At 37.7% G+C, this 18,630-nt stretch overlaps 1 protein-coding gene across 1 annotated transcript in view; it reads left to right on the forward strand.

Moving 5' to 3' along the window:
• The window catches only part of LOC101597324 (centromere-associated protein E), a 68,127-nt gene that overhangs the window by 10,223 nt on the left and 39,274 nt on the right, over positions 1–18,630 (forward strand). Inside the window, exons 11-21 of the mRNA XM_045143527.1 lie at positions 90–219; positions 1,630–1,749; positions 2,846–3,004; positions 6,202–6,349; positions 7,322–7,410; positions 8,568–8,735; positions 10,756–10,840; positions 11,008–11,117; positions 12,767–12,889; positions 13,268–13,433; positions 14,175–14,329. Coding sequence (XP_044999462.1) covers positions 90–219; positions 1,630–1,749; positions 2,846–3,004; positions 6,202–6,349; positions 7,322–7,410; positions 8,568–8,735; positions 10,756–10,840; positions 11,008–11,117; positions 12,767–12,889; positions 13,268–13,433; positions 14,175–14,329 — 1,453 coding nt within the window. The remainder of the gene's footprint in view (positions 1–89; positions 220–1,629; positions 1,750–2,845; positions 3,005–6,201; positions 6,350–7,321; positions 7,411–8,567; positions 8,736–10,755; positions 10,841–11,007; positions 11,118–12,766; positions 12,890–13,267; positions 13,434–14,174; positions 14,330–18,630) is intronic.

Below are 18,630 nucleotides of genomic sequence, written 5' to 3' on the forward strand. Positions count from 1 at the left end.
AGTAGATTAAGTGTTTAAAGAAATCTTAAAGAAATGTTACTATATGCATTTTATCAATCTTTTTCTTTCCAAACTTGTTTCTGGTGAAGTGGTTTCATACATTATGGAGATAGCAAATTAACACGAATTCTTCAGAATTCCTTGGGAGGAAATGCTCAAACACGTATTATTTGCACAATTACTCCAATTTCTTTTGATGAAACACTTTCTACTCTCCAGGTGAGCTTGATTTTTATCTAACCTTAATATAAGAAAAGCAGTCAGATTAGCTAGTTTTTCTTTCTGGACATAATTCCTGTTGTAATAATCTCTTTAATAATATCTTCCTGGGTATTACTAATTTAAATCCCTTCTCCATGATTTTTTGATAGATCCAACTTAAATCACTTGGTATTTTGTTTAAATAATTCATTTTTTGTACTTAAAATAGGAGCATAGGAAATGTTATGGAACTAATATAGTTCCACAAATAAAAACTAACTTATGTATGTATATATATGTATATATTAGTATTGAAGTTCCACTACCTAACTATTGCCTGCCTTGATAGAGCTGCAAACTTTCACATTCTATTTAAAAAGATGTAAAGCGGAACATGGTGGTGCATACGTTTAATTCCAGCACTTGGGCGGCAGAGGTAGGAGTTCAAGGCCTCCCTGAGACTACATAGTGATTTCCAGGTCAGCCTGGGCTAGAGTGAAACCCGGGCTCAAAAAAGTAAAAAAATAAAAGTTATTTTTAAACTTTAAAAACAAAACAGAGGAAAACAGAAAGGAAGGGGAAGAAATGAAAAGATTAATAGAATTGTTTTCTTAATGATAGATTCAGTGGTCGTCTTATCTACCCACTTAAGGTTACTTCGAGGATTCATACTCAAGAACCATGGTATTAAGTAGCTGCCAAAGGGGCTGGGGCCATACCTCAATGGTAGAGTGCTTGCACAACATGCACAGGCCCTGGGTTTGATCCCCTCCACAGGCAAAAAGAAAAAGGATGCTTTAAAGTTGGGCATGGTGGTACATGCCATTAATCCCAGCATTTGGGAGGGTGAATCCCTTGAGATCAGCCTGTCATTCCGGTCTTGGAAGGCAGAGGCAGGAAAACTGCCAAGTTCAAGTCCAGTCTGGTCTACATAGGAAATTTCAGTCCAATCTAGGCAACAAATAAAAAAAAAAAAAAATGAAGGGGGGATAAAGCCTTATTTAGCTCTGAGTCAAACTACTGCCAAAATTCATAAAATTTATAGAATAGATAAGACTTGTCTTCCAACATTTTTGCCATGGATTGCTAGTTAAGTAGCCAATAAGTAGAATGGAGTCCAAAGCAAGGGCAGAAAAACTTATGGGGCAGAAATGGAGCTTCAGAATAGAGGAAGCATTCTGCAGGGTAAGTGGGATTCCAAGAAACCAGTGCCTGGAGATTCTATTGGCATCTGTCTTTAGGGTATACTTCCACCTCTCCTTTACCTGACCGAGTTACAAAACTTTAAAAGGCCATGGAATGCTTCCTGTAGTCAGAAGTGTTAAGCCAACTGGAAAGAGTTTATTCCAAAAAAGTTGATGTAAGGAAATAAGATATTCTATCAACTGTTAGAATTAACATTGAACATTTTATACTACTTTGTTGCAGTTTGCCAGCACTGCTAAATATATGAAGAACACTCCTTTTGTGAATGAGGTATCAAGTGATGAAGCACTGCTAAAACGATACAGAAAAGAAATAGTGGATCTGAGTAAACAATTAGAAGAAGTATGTATGAATCATTTACTTTAGTCAATGCAAACCTATTAGAACAATGGAGAATCTGCCCAGAAGACTAAATTCCTGAATATCTCATTGACTCTAACTTAAGTTTCAAACAAAACCGTTTTTAACTAAAATGAACTCATAAAAACTTAAGGAATAAGGTTGAAGCTCATGGTAAACTGCTTCCCTAGCACAGACAAGGTACTGAGTTGTATTCCTGGGACCACTACAAAATGGAAAGAAAAAAAAATAATGTACTATAAAACTGAAAGAAAAAAATTCATATACTATAAATTTAAAGATAACAGTTTCTTGAATTTCTCTTCCTTCTTGAGTATAAGTAGTCCTCTAATAACATAGCACAGACAACCTGTCATTCTAATTGTTCATTTTAGTCATCATGGTCTCATAGTTCACAAAACTCTTCCATTTTAGTGATCTTTTAAGAAATGAGTTGACCTAAAGTAGGCTCATAACACACCCACCAAGGGTCAGGAAACATTGAAGAAGAGGGGGTGGAAAGATTGTAAAAGCCACAAGGTGGGAAGGGTTATCTTGAGGAATTGCTTACCCCATACACACTCAGTGACTGCTGCTTTGTTAACACATACCCCTGAATAACAGCAATCCCACGGAGGAGGGCCCTTATGGGAGAGGAGGGGATATAAAAGAACAGTATGAGAGGAATGGGACCAACATATACTTTGCCCAGATAACAAAGTTCTTAATAAAATTTTTAAATAAAAGGGATGAAATATGTCTGTTGGTGTTTAAATATCAGCTGTTATGATACTTAATATATGTTATACATATATTCACAGGCAAATGTTAGAATTGTTTTCACAATATTATATTTTGCATTATATACATAGTATGATAAGAAGTTAATATGTTATATTTAAGTTTCGTATGTTGGAGAAGTTACTGGTTATGGTAACTGCCTGCTGAAGTTCTACATGTAGGAAATGCCTTATTTCAAAAAATATAAATGCTCATAGAAATTTGATACATTAAATACAAATTAATATTGTTGAAACACTGTTTGAGGATTTAAGATTTTGCTACATGTATGGTTACATAACCTAATATCACATTTTAGGTAAGCGTAAAGACTCGGGTACAAGAAATGGAAAAAGACCAATTGGCCCAACTTTTAGACGAAAAAGACTTGCTTCAAAAAGTACAGGACAAGAAAATTCAGAACTTAAAGTGGATGCTGGTCACCTCGTCTTCTATTGCCTTGCAACAGGAACTAAAGGTACACTGAAAGATGGCCAGGATTATGTCAGTAAAAAATAGAATACACATTTCTGTGTGTTTACTCTAAGGTTATGTGCTAGTTATTCAGTACTACAATATATTTAAGAAACCTAAAATATGGGCTGGAGAGATGGCTTAGCGGTTAAGCGCTCGCCTGTGAAGCCTATGGACCTCGGTTCGAGGCTCAGTTCCCCAGGTCCCATGTTAGCCAGATGCACAAGGGGGCGCACGCGTCTGGAGTTCATTTGCAGTGGCTGGAAGCCCTGGCGCGCCCATTCTCTCTCTCTCTCTCTCTCTCTCTCTCTTTCTCTCTCTCTGTCTTTCTCTCTGTGTCTGTTGCTCTCAAATAAATAAATAAATACTAAAAAAAAGTATATAAAAAAGAAAAGAGAAAAAAAAAAAGAAACCTAAAATAGGCACGGCGTGATAGTGCACACCTTTAATCCCAGCACTTGGGAAGCAGAGGTAGGTAGATCACTGTGAGAGACTACATAGTTAATTCCAGGTCAGCCTGAGATAGAGTGAGACCCTACCTTGAACAACCAAATTTGTGTTTGCCTGTATATCTACTTTAGAAGTATTTCATTAGGAGTTCCTTTCCCCTAGGCTGGAGATATGCCTGAGTGGCTAAGGTACTTGCCTGCAAAGCCTGAGGACCCAGGTCCTACATAAGCCAGACTTACAAGGTGGCACATTCTTCTGGAGTTCAGTTTGCAGTGGCTCGAGGCCCTGGCATGCCCATTACCCCTCCTTCTCTCTCTCTAGTGAATAAATTAAAATAAAAAAAAAACTTTTTAAAAAAGTACCTCTCCCCAATTCTCCCTCAGAGAGAGCCTAATTCAAGAACGCTAGAATACTGTCAAAAGGATCTATGTGAATGATGCTTCTTAATAAATTTGAATGAAATTTATTGCATGATTGGGAACTGTAGGACAGTAGGGTAATGCTGTGTTCAAAATTCTACTTTCTAGTTCATGTCCTTTTTGTTTTAACTGGAGTAGGGCTTTCTTCATCCACAAGATACTTTGAGGGACAGAAGGATGGACTGTAGAGCTATACCAATTTGATCTTAATTCAGTTATCTTGATTACTGACTCTTGCCCTTATTGTTAAGGTAAATTGATATCCCACCTTATGAGATTTCAGTAATACATAGAACATGCTTAACATAATAGTTCAGCACAGCAAATCTTCTGTAAGTGTAAGCCGTAAATATGATTGTTATTATTATTAGACATACTGTATCAGTCAGTGTACTCAGTGTTTCTAAGGTAAAAGTATTGGGTAGCAAGTAGGAAATAGCCTAGTGGAAGGTACAGGAAGAGTGTTTCAGGAAAACCTACATAAACAAAAGCCTGGATTTGTGAACGTGCATGACACATTCTTTGGACTTAAAAAATGTTCTGATGACCAGGGCATATCCAGTCACATTGAGGAATTTGAATGTGATGTGCTAAAGACAAGAAAGAGCTTTATATCAGAATTGCTGTTTAGAAAGATGTGGCTACTGGGTATATCCGATTAGTTGAGCCTATGCAAAAATTATCATTCTGGGAGAAGAGAGGTAGATTCAGCAGCATTTTGTGAATGTTTGGAGGTAGAGATACCCAAAAAGACCTGCAGGCATTGCTTTGCTTGCTGGGGACCTAGAATTAATTAGCGCAATGAGAAACTGAAGAGGTACTTGGAACATCTATATTAAAAAAAGAACACAGGGCTAGAGAGGTGGCTCGGTGGTTAAAGGAACTTGCTTGTAAAGCCTGGCAGCCTGGGTTTTATTCCCCAGCACCCATGTAAAGTCAGATGCACAAAGTGGCCCATACCTCTGGAGTTTGCAGCAGTCCTCGGCCCTATTGTGCCTATGCTTTCCCTGCTCTCCTCTCTCTCCTCTCTGTACTTACAAATAAATAAGTGAAATTTTTAAAAAAAAGGAAAAGAGCACAAAGGAGCAACATGCGACCCACCACAAACCTTAAAGGCAGAGACAAGACGTGAAGAAGCTAGAAAGGAGCTTAAATTCTGCTCTATAGTTAAGAAGAACTAAGGTGACTGTCACAACTGAGAAGAGATTTCAAGTAAGGAATGGATCACATTCTGAAAGAAACTAACTGAAGATAAATGAAATCCCCTTGCATTTAGGAAAAGGGAACTCATATCCAAAAGTAAGTTTGGTTATGTGGTGAAGGTAAAAAGCTGCCTTGCTGTGAGCTAGAATGAACTCCTGAATCTAATAAACGGAGCTGGTCCTAGGTGAAAGAGTGAGACTCTCTTTTGGAAGGACTCGTGGAGGAAAACCATTGCTTTTCTAAATCCAGGCTACTTGTGTGCTGTGGTGGCAGGTAAAGGCCGAATCACAGGTTTCCCAGATAGTCCAAGAATTTGAATATTCTTGTTTTTGTTAGAAGTGGGAAAGAAATCTGACAAGCTAAAAAAGTATTGCCAGGCAGCATTAAAGACTTTAAATGTTGGCACGTGCTTGTCCAGCTATGTGACTCTGGCAGTGTGCAGGAAGCTGGTAGAAACTTAAAGGCAGTGTGATCTAGCCATAAATGTGCTTCATGAGGTAGCTGAGGGACAGAGAAGGAGCCAAATTGTTTGAGGATACTAACCTGAAGTAACAAACATGGTGAAATTGATAATCTATGGAATATGGAATGACTACTGAGAACCAAGAGGAGTTAGCAGGAAGAACATGCTGCAGCAAGGAGCAGACTGTGTTAAGGAAGTAGCCATCATGGGGCTAATAGAACAGATAAACTGAAAGGATAACAACTACATAAGATGAGTAAGTCTAGGTGTATAACTTTCCAATAACGGTTGTCGTCTGGAAAACTAAAAAAAATTTTTTACCAATTGCATTATGTGATTACTGAAATTTTGATTATATTTTCTTTAATGTAGAGGGACCTAAAGTAGAACCAAGAAGAATTCTATGAAATCAGTGGCTTTTTTTCTGGGGGGGTGGGGCGGGGCCTGGTTATGTGCACACAGCGAAGGAAAGAAAGAAAGAAAGAACGCACACAACACACAGGTGGAGGTCAGAGGACAGCTTTCAGGTACAGATCCTCACTTTCATTTCCTTCGCTTTGAACATGGTGTCACACTGCTGCTTTTACATCCAGGAATTAGTTCTTTTGTTCTATTAATGTCTGAGCCCTGATCTGTATGAAGTAATTTTGATTTCTTTCTTTATAGTCCAAAAAGAAGCGAAGAGTTACTTGGTGCTTAGGCAAAGTTACCAAAATGAGTGATTCAACTGATGTAAATGAATTTGAAGTGCCAGCAAATGTAACAACCAGAAGACACAAATCTTCCATAACTGTATCAGGAGAAAGCGATGAATGTGAGTGCCTTAAGTGGAACTGCATTGAATTATAAAAGCTTCTCCATAGATACACACTTACTCAGTCAATATGTTAAACATGGTTAAATACAATGCATTTATGGTAGATCTGATCACAAGATATTTATAAAAGTAATTTTAAGGAAGCAAACAGTTGTAAAATATTCTCTCTTAATTCCAGAACTCTTAATAATCTGGGTATGGTGGCTCAGGCCTATTATCCCAGCACTTGGGAGGCTGAGGTAGGAGGATTACCATGAGGTGAAGACCAGCATGAGCTTGTACTTTCAAGCCAGTCAGGGTTGCACTGTGAGACCCTGTCTCAAAAAGAAAGAAAAGATAACAGAATGTGGAATCATGAGTCATTTGTTTTCTTGCTATTATGTTACTCATTTGGAATGGAACATCTGCCTTAAGCCTTTCCAGTTTTTAAAGAGTGGTATTTATATAGAAATTTGTTTCAGAATTATGTCTCCAGCATTATATTAGAGAGATGTTTAAAGATCTACTGATAATGATCAAATGTTAAATTCAAAAATCTACACTCGGTCAAGGAGATAAAAATATTTATGTGGGGAGGGATGATTGAAGTAGGGTCTCATTCTAGCTCAGGGTGCCATCACTCTACTGTCAGGCTGGCTTCAGACTCACAGCCATCTTTCTATCTTTGCCTCCTGAGTGCTGGGATTAAAGGCCTGTACCACCACACCCGGCTTTCTAGGATATATGTCATCACTGTACTGGTCCCATCCAGCTGTCTAATTCAGTGTTGTAGTTAAGCACCTCTTTTGTTAGTGTATGCTCAGTGTTTATGTTCAGAGTCCCTGGGTTTCTATGGCCTTACCTCTGCTCAGAATGGTTTTCAGTAATCATGCATTTGAATTGGAGCAAAATTATTTATAAATATGTATGCATCTAAATTATATATGTACATGTATAAATGCCTATAGACATGTCTTTTTCTAATTCTAGCTGTGTGTGTTGAGACTGATACCTTTAGTAATACTCTCGAATCACTAACTGAGACAGAATGGAGCTCAGCAACAACGCTACTAAGTCAGGTAACTTAAAATATTTTACAAAATAATTGTCTTTAAATTTGTTACTGGATTTTATTGTTGTAGCATGTTGCTAACTTTGAGAATATCTTAGAAAATTTTGACTGTAATGAAGATTTCTGTCATTTTATACGTCTTTGGTTAATAACTACGAGACATCTAGAGGTAGGCTAAACATTCCATGCAACAGGTGTGTGCTAAGAAGTTACAAATTTACCAGCAAATCTTCCTATATGTGATAGTTTTAGTTTTAAGTTTGATTTTGGAAATGCCAAGAGGATAGAAGGCTGATTTAAAAGTGATAAAATATTCAAACATACAGAATACTTCTATAAATTTTAAAGAAATTGTTATTTTAATTTTGGAATATAATTTAAGTACTTTCTGCATTTATGATTACCATTACTGATGACTATAAGATATTAAAGACAAAGTGTTTTTGTATCCCTAAGACATTAGAAATTAGAGTTTGTTATTTAAAAACAATACAGCAAAGCCAGGCATGTTGGTGCACACCTTTAATCCCAGCACTTGCGAGGCAGTGGTAGGAGGATCAGTGTTAGTTTGAGGCCATCCTGAGACTACATAGTAAATTCCAGGTCAGCCTGAGCTAGAGTGAGACCCTACCTCAGAAAACCAAATAAATAAATAAATAAATAAATGAAAACGATACAGAATATTCTCAAATCCTCAGTTTAACCTTTTTTGCCTCATCATAGCTTTTCTCAAGAAAACATAGAAACAGGCTTCTCTAAGGATATATCATAAAACATAATAACCATTAGAGAATTAGAGGTCAACCAAATATCTCTGTTCTTCCTGAATTCAGAGTCATCTGAGAAATGAGTCAGACAGATGCGCAGCTGAATAATCAGCTTAATTACTGAGTTTAACTTGTACTTAGGTGGGCTTATTTTCTCTGCTTTTGCAATTGGACTTTCCCGTTCTGGCACAGGCAGTGTTATGATTTATTTGTACAATTGTTAGTTTATTATGCTCCTTCCAAAATAAGCTATTCAGAGTTAGCAAATTTGCCCGAGTATTAGAAAGGTTGAAGAAGAGAATGCCCTAGGCCTTCAACTCGTCTAAATATTATTTAAGGAAATAAAAAATTTGTGATTTGAAAAATCTCTTACAAAATTTGGTTTTGTTTATAATAGGAGAACTTAGAAGGCGAGCTGAATTCCCTTCATGCTAAATATGATAATTTGGTATTAGACAATGAACAGCTAAGAAGACAAAATGAATACCTGGAATTGAAATTAACAGAAAAAGATGGTGTAGGTGAATTTGAGACTCTAGAAAGAGAAGGTAAAAAAGATCAAGAGGTAAGAGGAAGAGAAATGGTAGGCTGAAATACAAACCACACTTAGCAGAAGTATCATTCTCTTAAAAGATTCAGAAGTAAGCAGATACACACAACTGGAGGATTTAAGGATGAATGTATTTACCTTGTTTTAACATGGTAACACATATTTGTTTTCATCATGATTACAGGAACATCTTGGGGAAGTGTGGGGCTGTGTCTCTTGGTTATTTGTGTTAAGTAGTTACTGAAGGCACACTAGATGCTGCCCAGAGCACCTCATTTCCTGCTGTGACCAATAGGAATTTTACTATGTGGTTAACTGTTATATATGTTGATGCTTCGTATTAATGATTTTTCACTTTAAAAAGTATATTCGTAAGCTGGGCATGATGGTGCACACCTTTAATTCCAGCACTGGGGAGGCAGAGGTAGGAGGATTACCATGATTTCGAGGCCACCCTGAGACTACACAGTGAATTCCAGGTCAGCCTGGGCTAGAGTCAGACCCTACCTCAAAAAAAAAAAATAAAAATAAAAATAAAGTATGTTCATAAGTAGTTAAAGTAGTCTTAAAAGATATAGAAAGACTTATTATAAAGGAGTTCTTTAGAAATGAACCATGTCACATAAATTTTCTAGCTGCTTAATATTGTGTTACATGTTAAGATGAACTAATCCAGAACATAATTAGACTATTAGCATTCAGAAATAGTGCTAAAATGTTTTTCAGGGGTTCTTTCTTACATTTTTATTGGATAGGACTTAAATAGGAATGTCAGTTATAGCACTAGTCTGGTCTAAAATTCACCAGACTGAGTTAGGCCTCCAAAACCTGTCCTAAGCAGACACCATTGTAGTAAATCCCTTACATTTCCTTAGAATATGCTCTTTCCATTGATACATACTTTTCCATTGAGGAGGTGGCTCAGTTGGTAAAGCACTTTGCCTCATGAACATAAGGACCAAATGGTATGGTGATGCGCACCTATGAATGTGCAAAAACAAGTGGATCCTCAGGGCAAACTGACTAGCTAGAGTAACTAAATGGGTGATCACTGGATTCAGTCAGAAACCCTGTCTTAATCAGTAGGTTGAGAACAATTGAGAAAAAATCTTGACATTGAAATTTGACTTCCACAAGCTCACCACACACACACATGCCAGTGTATGCACATGTACCCAGAAACTTTGCTTTTAGACTTTAAGTGTTCGTCTGAATGTTATTATTAAATGTTTCTTAGGGAAAATTTATTTTTCTTTGATCACTTGTGGCTTACTAGTTTTGAGTACAAGATTTTCCGGTACTCAAAAATTAAGCTACAGATATTTTGATGGAAACAAAACTAAAGATAAACACTTTCATCTCTATTCTCTTAAATAGATAAACAATATAAAGCAATAGCATCATTTTCCCAATATTTCCTATGTAACTCACAGTGTAATAATTAATAATCCCAAACTTGTGCAGCTTGGCTGGGTGAAAATGATATCATAAAGTTCCTATATGAAATGGCACTACTTCAGACATTGATTCCAGATCACACCTATGCAAAAGCATGTTAATATAGAGCCAAGTAAATGGTTACTGGGAAGACCAAAAAAAAAAAAATCATATAGAATGAACATACTCTAAACAAAATCCATTAATGTATATTTTCAAAATTGTGATTACACTGTACTGTCTCCTCTGGTTGGTGATTACTAATTTGCTACTGACATTATTGTAGCTCTATAGGGTCATGGCCAAGGTCTTCTGTGGTTTTTTTTTTTTTTTTTTTTTTTGTCGCATTTCCTTATTTTGTAGGTTTTGTTTTCCTTAGGTGGTGGTGTTTCTTCGAGTGTAAATCACGAGGTGCTCTGTTGCAGTAGGTTTAAGAAGTGATCTCTCAGTCCCACCTGTGTGGGAGATTCTGAAGCTGGGAAAGAATGCCTTCTCTGGTTTTCTTCCCCATACCCTTTGTAAAAAATTGTTATTCATTTATTTATTTTGCTTCACTAACTATTCACTTGCTTTGTTTCCTGTTCACGTGCTCTTACAGGTGGAACTAATTCATGAAATTTCCAACTTAAAGGATTTAGTTAAGTATGCAAAAGCATATAATCAGGATCTGGAGGTAAACGCTAATGTTCTTTCTGTTGATAAGTAACTGCAGCTATGAAATGCGTACTATGCAATTACCCGGGTTTATAGAAAATAAAGGGGATTACATTGTAAATATTACCAACTGAGTTCTGACCAATTCAAATTTTATGTATGTTATTCTTAATCCTTTTAAATTCAAGTTATATACTAAGTTCAAAAGTTGAACTTCTTAAAGATAAAGAAGCCCAGATTAAGAATTTACAGAAACACATATACATACCAAACTCTACTATAAAAATGGACTTGTCATATTCATCGGTAAAATTTGGCTTTTTTAAATGTGATTGCTTTGGCATTTTTAATATGCCATCATAATCATCATGAGAGCAGATGCTTGTATTGAACCAACTATATTCTGGGCTTGATTCTATTCTCTATATATTTAATCTGTCAATCACTCTTTGAAAAATATACTGTCAGTGTCATTACCACTTCATAGAATTTAGAAATAAATTTATGGGCTGGGGAGATGGCTCAGGGGCTAAAAGCACTTACTTTTAAAGCCTGCTAGGCCAGGTTCAACTTCCCAGTACCCACATATAGTCGGATACATAGTCATGTGTCTGGAGAATTTTTTGTAGTGGCAAGAGGCCCTGATCCATCTGTGTTCTCTATCTATCTGTATGTCTGTCTCTGTCTCCCCCTCCCTCCCTCTCAAATAAATAAGTTGAGGGTGTTTTTCATTTGATTAATAGAGATCAACATATTATAATTCAAAATAACTGCTTCCATAGTTTATTAATTAAGTCATTTATTCAGCAGTAACAGATGTCTTAAATTATAATACTTGTAGGATCAAGGAGATGGCTGAGCAATTAAAAGCACTTGTCACTTAAGCATTAGGACCAGAAACTAAACTTCACAGAGCCTACATCAAAAGGCTGGGCATTGCTATACACATGTATGAATCCCAGTCTGCAGGGGCCAGAAACTATAGAATTACTGGGGCTCACTGATGGACAGCATCTCTGGGATGAGGGAGGGAGAGACCATGACTCAAGAAGATATTCAGATGAGCTGTAGAGAGGAACACCACATTGTCCTCTGTCTTCTGCATCCACAAGGTGCACACACGTGCATGCCCTATACATCACACACATACTGTGATCACAAACACACACACAAAAAAATCTCCTTGCATATTACTTTTTTTTGATATGGAACAGTATGGCTAGAATCTCTTAAATGTTTTCATTGTGAAAAACATTTCTTTTCAAGCCAGGCGTGGTGGCGCATACCTTTAATCCCAGCACTTGGGAGGCAGAGGTAGGAGGGTTGCCAGGGATTCAAGGCCACCCTGGGAATACAGAGTGAATTCCAGGTCAGCCTGAGCTAGAATGAGACCCTACCTCAAAAAACCAGGAGAAAAAAAAATCTTTTCATATTGCATAGCATATGTTTCACATTTAAAAATTTTTTATGTATTATTTATTTGAGAGAGTGAGACTTGGCAGACCAGGTCCTCCAGCCTCTGCAAAAGAATTCTAGACACATGCACCACCTTGTGCATGTGGCTTAAATGGGTACTCGGGCATTCAAACATGGGTCCTTAGGCTTGCCAGGCAAACACCTTAACTGCCAAGTCATCTCTTTAGCCCCAAGTTTCACACTTTTTGATTAGCTAGAATCAACATCATTTTTTGTTTTGTTTGACTTGTTGAGACAGAGTCTCTTGTTCTCATGTAGCCAGTGTTGGTCTCCTATTACACATTTGCTGCCACCATAACTGCATTTATGTTGTGCTGAGGATTGAACTCAGACCTTTGTGCATGCTAGGCAAACTGTCTACCAATCGAGCTACGTCCCCAGGAAATCAATATGTACATGTACTATGTACGTGTTTTCCAGAATAATTTCCAAGTCTACCAGAATTGGATCTAACTGAATCCTATGTGTCTTTTCATCAGGAAACCACTGAAGACCTAAAACAAATGAAACAAGATTTGGTTGATACAGAAGCTGTAGTCCTTTATGCCAAGAGAAAATCAACCTTCCTTACACGTGAAAACCTGGAGCTGAAAGAGAAAATAGTGAGTAATTATTCAAAAGTTTTCATGGCTGGGGAGATGGCTCAAGGGATAAAGTACTTGTCATGCAAGTGTGAGGATCTGACCTCAGAACTCACATAAAATTGGAATAGTAGTAGCACAAGTGTCTGTAACCCCAGAGCTCCTACAGTGGGTGGAGGCAGAGTCAGGAGAATCCCCAGAAGCTTGGGAGCTAGCTAGCGTGGTGAGCACAGTAGTGAGCAGCAAGAGACTGTGCCTCAGAATGGAAGGCAAGGATTGTCACCAGGGGCTGCCCTTGGACCTACACACATGCATCATGGTGCACCCACACACACATTTATAATAAGGCAGTTATCATGGTCACTCCTTTTTTGTGAATTTTCAATCTTTCTGCAATAGAAAAAACTTTTAAACTCCTGCAAGGAAATGGAAAATGATATTCAGCTATATCAACGCCAGTTGGAGACGGAAAAGAAAAAGCAAGCTGATCTGGATAAAGAATTGCAATCTTCTTTTAATGAAATAAGAAAACTCAATTCCCTCTTAGATGGCAAAGTTCCAAACGGTATTTTACAATATCAGAAATCTTTTTGCAAATTGGCTTTCTATAGAAATATACCTAAATAATTTGACTATATTCCCATAATTGAAATGTTCTGATTTTTTTTATTTATTTATTTATTTATTTATTTTTGAGGTAGGTTCACACTCTGGCTCAGGCTGACCTGGAATTCACTATGTAGTCTCAGGGTGGCCTCGAACTCTCGGCGATCCTCCAACCTCTGCCTCCCGAGAGCTGGGATTAAAGGCGTGCGCCACCATGCCCAGCTCGAAATGTTCTGACTGTTGTTTTGGTTGTTGTTGGTTTATTTTGTTGTTGTTGTTGTTCACTTATTTATTTGAGAGTGATACAGAGAAAGAAAAAGAGACAGAGAGAAAGAGAGATTGAGAATGGGCGCGCCAGGGCTTCCAGCCACTGCAAATGAACTCCAGATGCGTGCGCCCCCTTGTGCATCTGGCTAACGTGGGTCCTGGGGAACTGAGCCTCGAACCGGTGTCCTTTGGCTTCACAGGCAAGCGCTTACCCACTAAACCATCTCTCCAGCCCATGTTCTGACTTTTAATAACAATATGTGCTTGCAATATCATTCCGTTGCTGGTGCTTATTTTAAAGTTTCCACAGGCTACGGGGTTTAACAATTAGTTTTCAAATACAAGGATCATGTTTTGAGATAAGTGGTTCAGAATCTATTAAAAATTAAAATAAGATTTTTCAACATTGGCTAACTTATCTAAAACTTCCTAGACTTGCTCTGTAATTTGGAATTGGAAAGAAAGATTGATGATCTCCAAAGTGAACTTAATAAAGAAACTAATGAGAATGAAACTTTGCGCAAAGAAGTGAAATTGCTCTCAGAATTAAAACCTTTATCTTTGGAAGTGCAAATACTAAGGACAGAGGTAAGCAGACTTAGGAAAGAGACACTAAACATTTGACTCAACCTGAAAAGAAAATAAATACATCTTCTAGTCTGTGTTTATGCTACTGAATAGAAAGTCTTGTGTGTGTGTGTGTGTGTGTGTGTGTTAGATATATTTGCCAATACAGTAATAGCATAATTCATGTTCCAGCCATTTCAGTAGTCATGTATGTGAAGAGTTCTATTATCTACCCTTGGTATTTACCTTTTTGTTGTCGTCGTTATTGGGTGTGGGGAGAGGGGTGTTACTAATCATATAACTATGTTCAAGAAAAAATTCAAAAAGTAGCTATGCATGATAATTCATGCCTGATGTCCCCAGTATTTGGGAGGCTGAAGCAACCCTTTTGGTGGAAGTTGTGCAGGCCAGCTTGTGCTACCATCCAAAAGAAAAGGAGGAGAAAGTTAGCACCAGTAGTTTTTAGAGTCACTATGAAACTCCAGGCTAATAAATGAGCCTGTAAATCCCTGGCTTGTCAGCGTCTCCTTTCTCTGTATCTTTCCCTGTATAAAAATGAAGAGGGCTGGAGAGATGGCTTAGCGATTAAGCACTTGCCTGTGAAGCCTAAGGACCCCGGTCTGAGGCTCGGTTCCCCAGGTCCCACGTTAGCCAGATGCACAAGGGGGCGCACGCGTCTGGAGTTCGTTTGCAGAGGCTGGAAGCCCTGGCGCGCCCATTCTCTCTCTCCCCCTCTATCTGCCTTTCTCTCTGTGTCTGTCACTCTCAAATAAAAAAAAAAAAAAAATGAAGAGAGAATGGTAGTGCCTACTCTGTGGCAGAGATCTTACTAGTCTCAGGACCATTCAATTCAGCTGTCCTATAAACATAAAATGTAAGTTCTTCAGCTGGGGAGGTGGTTCAGTGGTTAAAAGCACTTGCTTGTGAAGCCTGCTGGCCTGGGTTTGATTCCCCACCACCTATGTTAAACTGGACACACCAATTGGAACATGTATCTGGAGTTCATTTGCAGTAGCAGTAAGCCTTTGGTATTCCTGTACACTGCACTTCCTCTCTCTCTCTCTCTCTCTCAATGACAGCAGCAAAATTTTTAATCTAAATTTTTTACTTCTCAACACTTGAGATGTATGAAAGTCGGTATTGATTTTAGTCTTCCTTCCAAAGGAAAAATACATGTAATAGTTGATTCACCCTGATGTGCCTGTGAAGCTGGTAATTATACCTTCTTCTGTAATATACTCTTTTTTTTTTTTTTTTTGTCTCTTGTTTGCTCTCTCTCTTTGAAATATTTTGTTTATTTGAGAGAGAAAATAGGCAGAGAGAAAATGGGTGTACCAGAGCCTCTAGCCACTGCAAATTAACTCCAGATTCATGTGCCCCCTTGTGTATCTGTCTTTACATGGCTACTGGGGAATAGAACCTGGGTCTTTGGGCATTGAAGGCAAGTGCCTTAACCACTGAAACATCTTTTCAGTCCTGCTTTCTTTTTTGCTCATTTTCCTCCATGTTACTCTTTCACAGTGATGAACTATTCATCAACTATATATGGATTATTTGATTTTTTGCATAATAATTTAAAATATTTTATTTACTTATTTATTTGACAGAGAGAGAGAGAATGGCATGCCAGGGCTTCCAGCCACTGCAAATGAACTCCAGACACGTGTGCCCCCTGTACATCTGGCTAAAGTGGGTCCTGGGGAATAAAACCTGGGTCCTTTGGTTTTGCAGGCAAATGCCTTAAATGCTAAGCCATCCTTCCAGCCCTAAATAATTTAAAGAATTTTTTTTGTTTATTCTTATTTATTTATTTGAAAATTTATGAGAAAGATCAGAGGGAGAGAGAGAGTAGGCGCGCCAGGACCTCCAGCCATTGAAAATGAACTCCAGACGCATGCGCCCCCTTGTGCATCTGACTAATGTAGGTCCTAGGGAATCGAGCCTCAAACTGAGGTCCTTAGGCTTCACAAGCAAGTGCTTAACAGCTAAGCCATCTCTTCAGCCCCATAATGTTTCTTTTTTTTTTTTTTGAGTTTTAAGTCTACTTTATTTTTTTGTTTGTTTGTTTTTAATTTTTATTAACATTTTCCATGATTATAAAATATATCCCATGGTAATTCCCTCACTCCCCACCCCCACACTTTCCCATTTGAAATTCCATTCTCCATCATATTACCTCCCCTTTACAATCATTGTAATTACATATATACAATATCAACCTATTAAGTATCCTCCTCCCTTCCTTTCTCCACCCTTTATGTCTCCTTTTCAAAAAACTGGCCTCTGCTACTAAGTATTTTCATTCTCACGCAGAAGCCCAGTCATCTGTAGCTAGGATCCACATATGAGAGAGAACATGTGGCGCTTGGCTTTCTGGGCCTGGGTTACCTCACTTAGTATAATACTTTCCAGGTCCATCCATTTTTCTGCAAATTTCATAACTTCATTTTTCATTACCGCTGAGTAGAACTCCATTGTATAAATGTGCTACATCTTCATTATCCACTCATCTGTTGAGGGACATCTAGGCTGGTTCCATTTCTCAGCTATTATAAATTGAGCAGCAATAAACATGGTTGAGTATGTACTTCTAAGGAAATGAGATGAGTCCTTTGGATATATGCCTAGGAGTGCTATAGCTGGGTAGATCAATCTCTAGCTGTTTTAGGAACCTCCACACTGTTTTCCACAATGGCTGGACCAGATTGCATTCCCACCAGCAGTGCAGAAGGGTTCCTTTTTTTCCACATCCCTGCCAACATTTATGATCATTTGTTTTCATGATGGTGGCCAATCTGACAGGAGTGAGATGGAATCTCAATGTAGTTTTAATCTGCATTTCCCTGATGACTAGTGACATAGAACATTCTTTTGGATGCTTATATGCCATTCGTATTTCTTCCTTTGAGAACTCTTTATTTAGCTCCATAGCCCATTTTTTGATTGGCTTGTTTGATTCCTTATTATTTAACTTTTTGAGTTCTTTGTATATCTTAGATATTAATCCTCTATCAGATATATAGCTGGCGAAGATTTTTTCCCATTCTGTAGGTTGCCTCTTTGCTTTTTTCACTGTGTCCTTTGCAGTGTAAAACCTTTGTAATTTCATTAGGTCCCAGTGGTTAATCTGTGGTTTTATTGCCTGAGCAATTGGGGTTGTATTCAGAAAGTCTTTGCCAAGACCAATATGTTGAAGGGTTTCCCCTACTTTTTCCTCTAGCAGTTTCAAAGTTTCCGGTCTGATGTTAAGGTCTTTAATCCATTTGGACTTAATTCTTGTGCATGGCAAGAGAGAAGAATCTATTTTCATCCTTCTGCAGATATATATCCAGTTTTCAAAACACCATTTGCTGAAGAGGCTGTCTCTTCTCCAATGAGTATTTTTGGCATTTTTATCGAATATCAGGTTTCTATAGCTACTTGGGCTTACATCTGGGTCCTCTATTCTGTTCCACTGATCTACATGTCTGTTTTTGTGCCAGTACCATGCTGTTTTTGTTACTATGGCTCTGTAGTATAGGTTAAAATCAGGTATGGTGATACCATCAGCCTCTTTTTTGTTGCTCAGTATTATTTTAGATATTCGAGGTTTTTTTGTGATTTCAAATGAATTTTTGGATTGTTTTTTCTATTTCCATGAAGAAAGCCTTTAGAATTTTGAGAGGGATTGCATTAAATGTGTAGATTGCTTTAGGTAAGATTGCCATTTTCATGATATTGATTCTTCCAATCCAGTAACAAGGGATGTTTCTCCACTTTCTTGTGTCTTCTGCAATTTCTCACTTGAGTGTTTTAAAGCATTAGGTCGTTTACTTGCGACCTTTCTAATTTCTTAATATAGGCACTTAAGGCTATAAATTTACCTCTTAGAACTGCCTTCATTGTGTCCCAGAGATTTTGGTATGTTGTGTTCTCATTATCATTTGACTCTATAAATTTTTTGATTTCCTTTTTGATTTCTTCATTGACCCACTCATCATTTAGTAGTGTATTGTTTAGTTTCCATGATTTTGTGTATGCTCTATAGCCTTTCTTGCTACTAATTTGTAGTTTAATTCCATTGTGGTCAGATAGAATGCAAGGAATTATTTCAATTTTCCTGAATTTGTTAAGATTTGCTTTGTGTCCTAATATATGGTCTATTTTAGAGAATGTTCCATGTGCTGCTGAAAAGAATGTATATTCTGCAGCCTTTGGATGAAATGTCCTGTATATATTGGTTAGGTCCATTCCTTCTATGACCTCATTTAGTCCAGATGCCTCTCTGTTTATTCTTTCCCTGGATGACCTGTCAATTGATGAGAGTGGGGTGTTAAAGTCAC

Source organism: Jaculus jaculus, chromosome 2, assembly GCF_020740685.1.
Source record: "Jaculus jaculus isolate mJacJac1 chromosome 2, mJacJac1.mat.Y.cur, whole genome shotgun sequence".
Taxonomy (NCBI): domain Eukaryota; kingdom Metazoa; phylum Chordata; class Mammalia; order Rodentia; family Dipodidae; genus Jaculus; species Jaculus jaculus.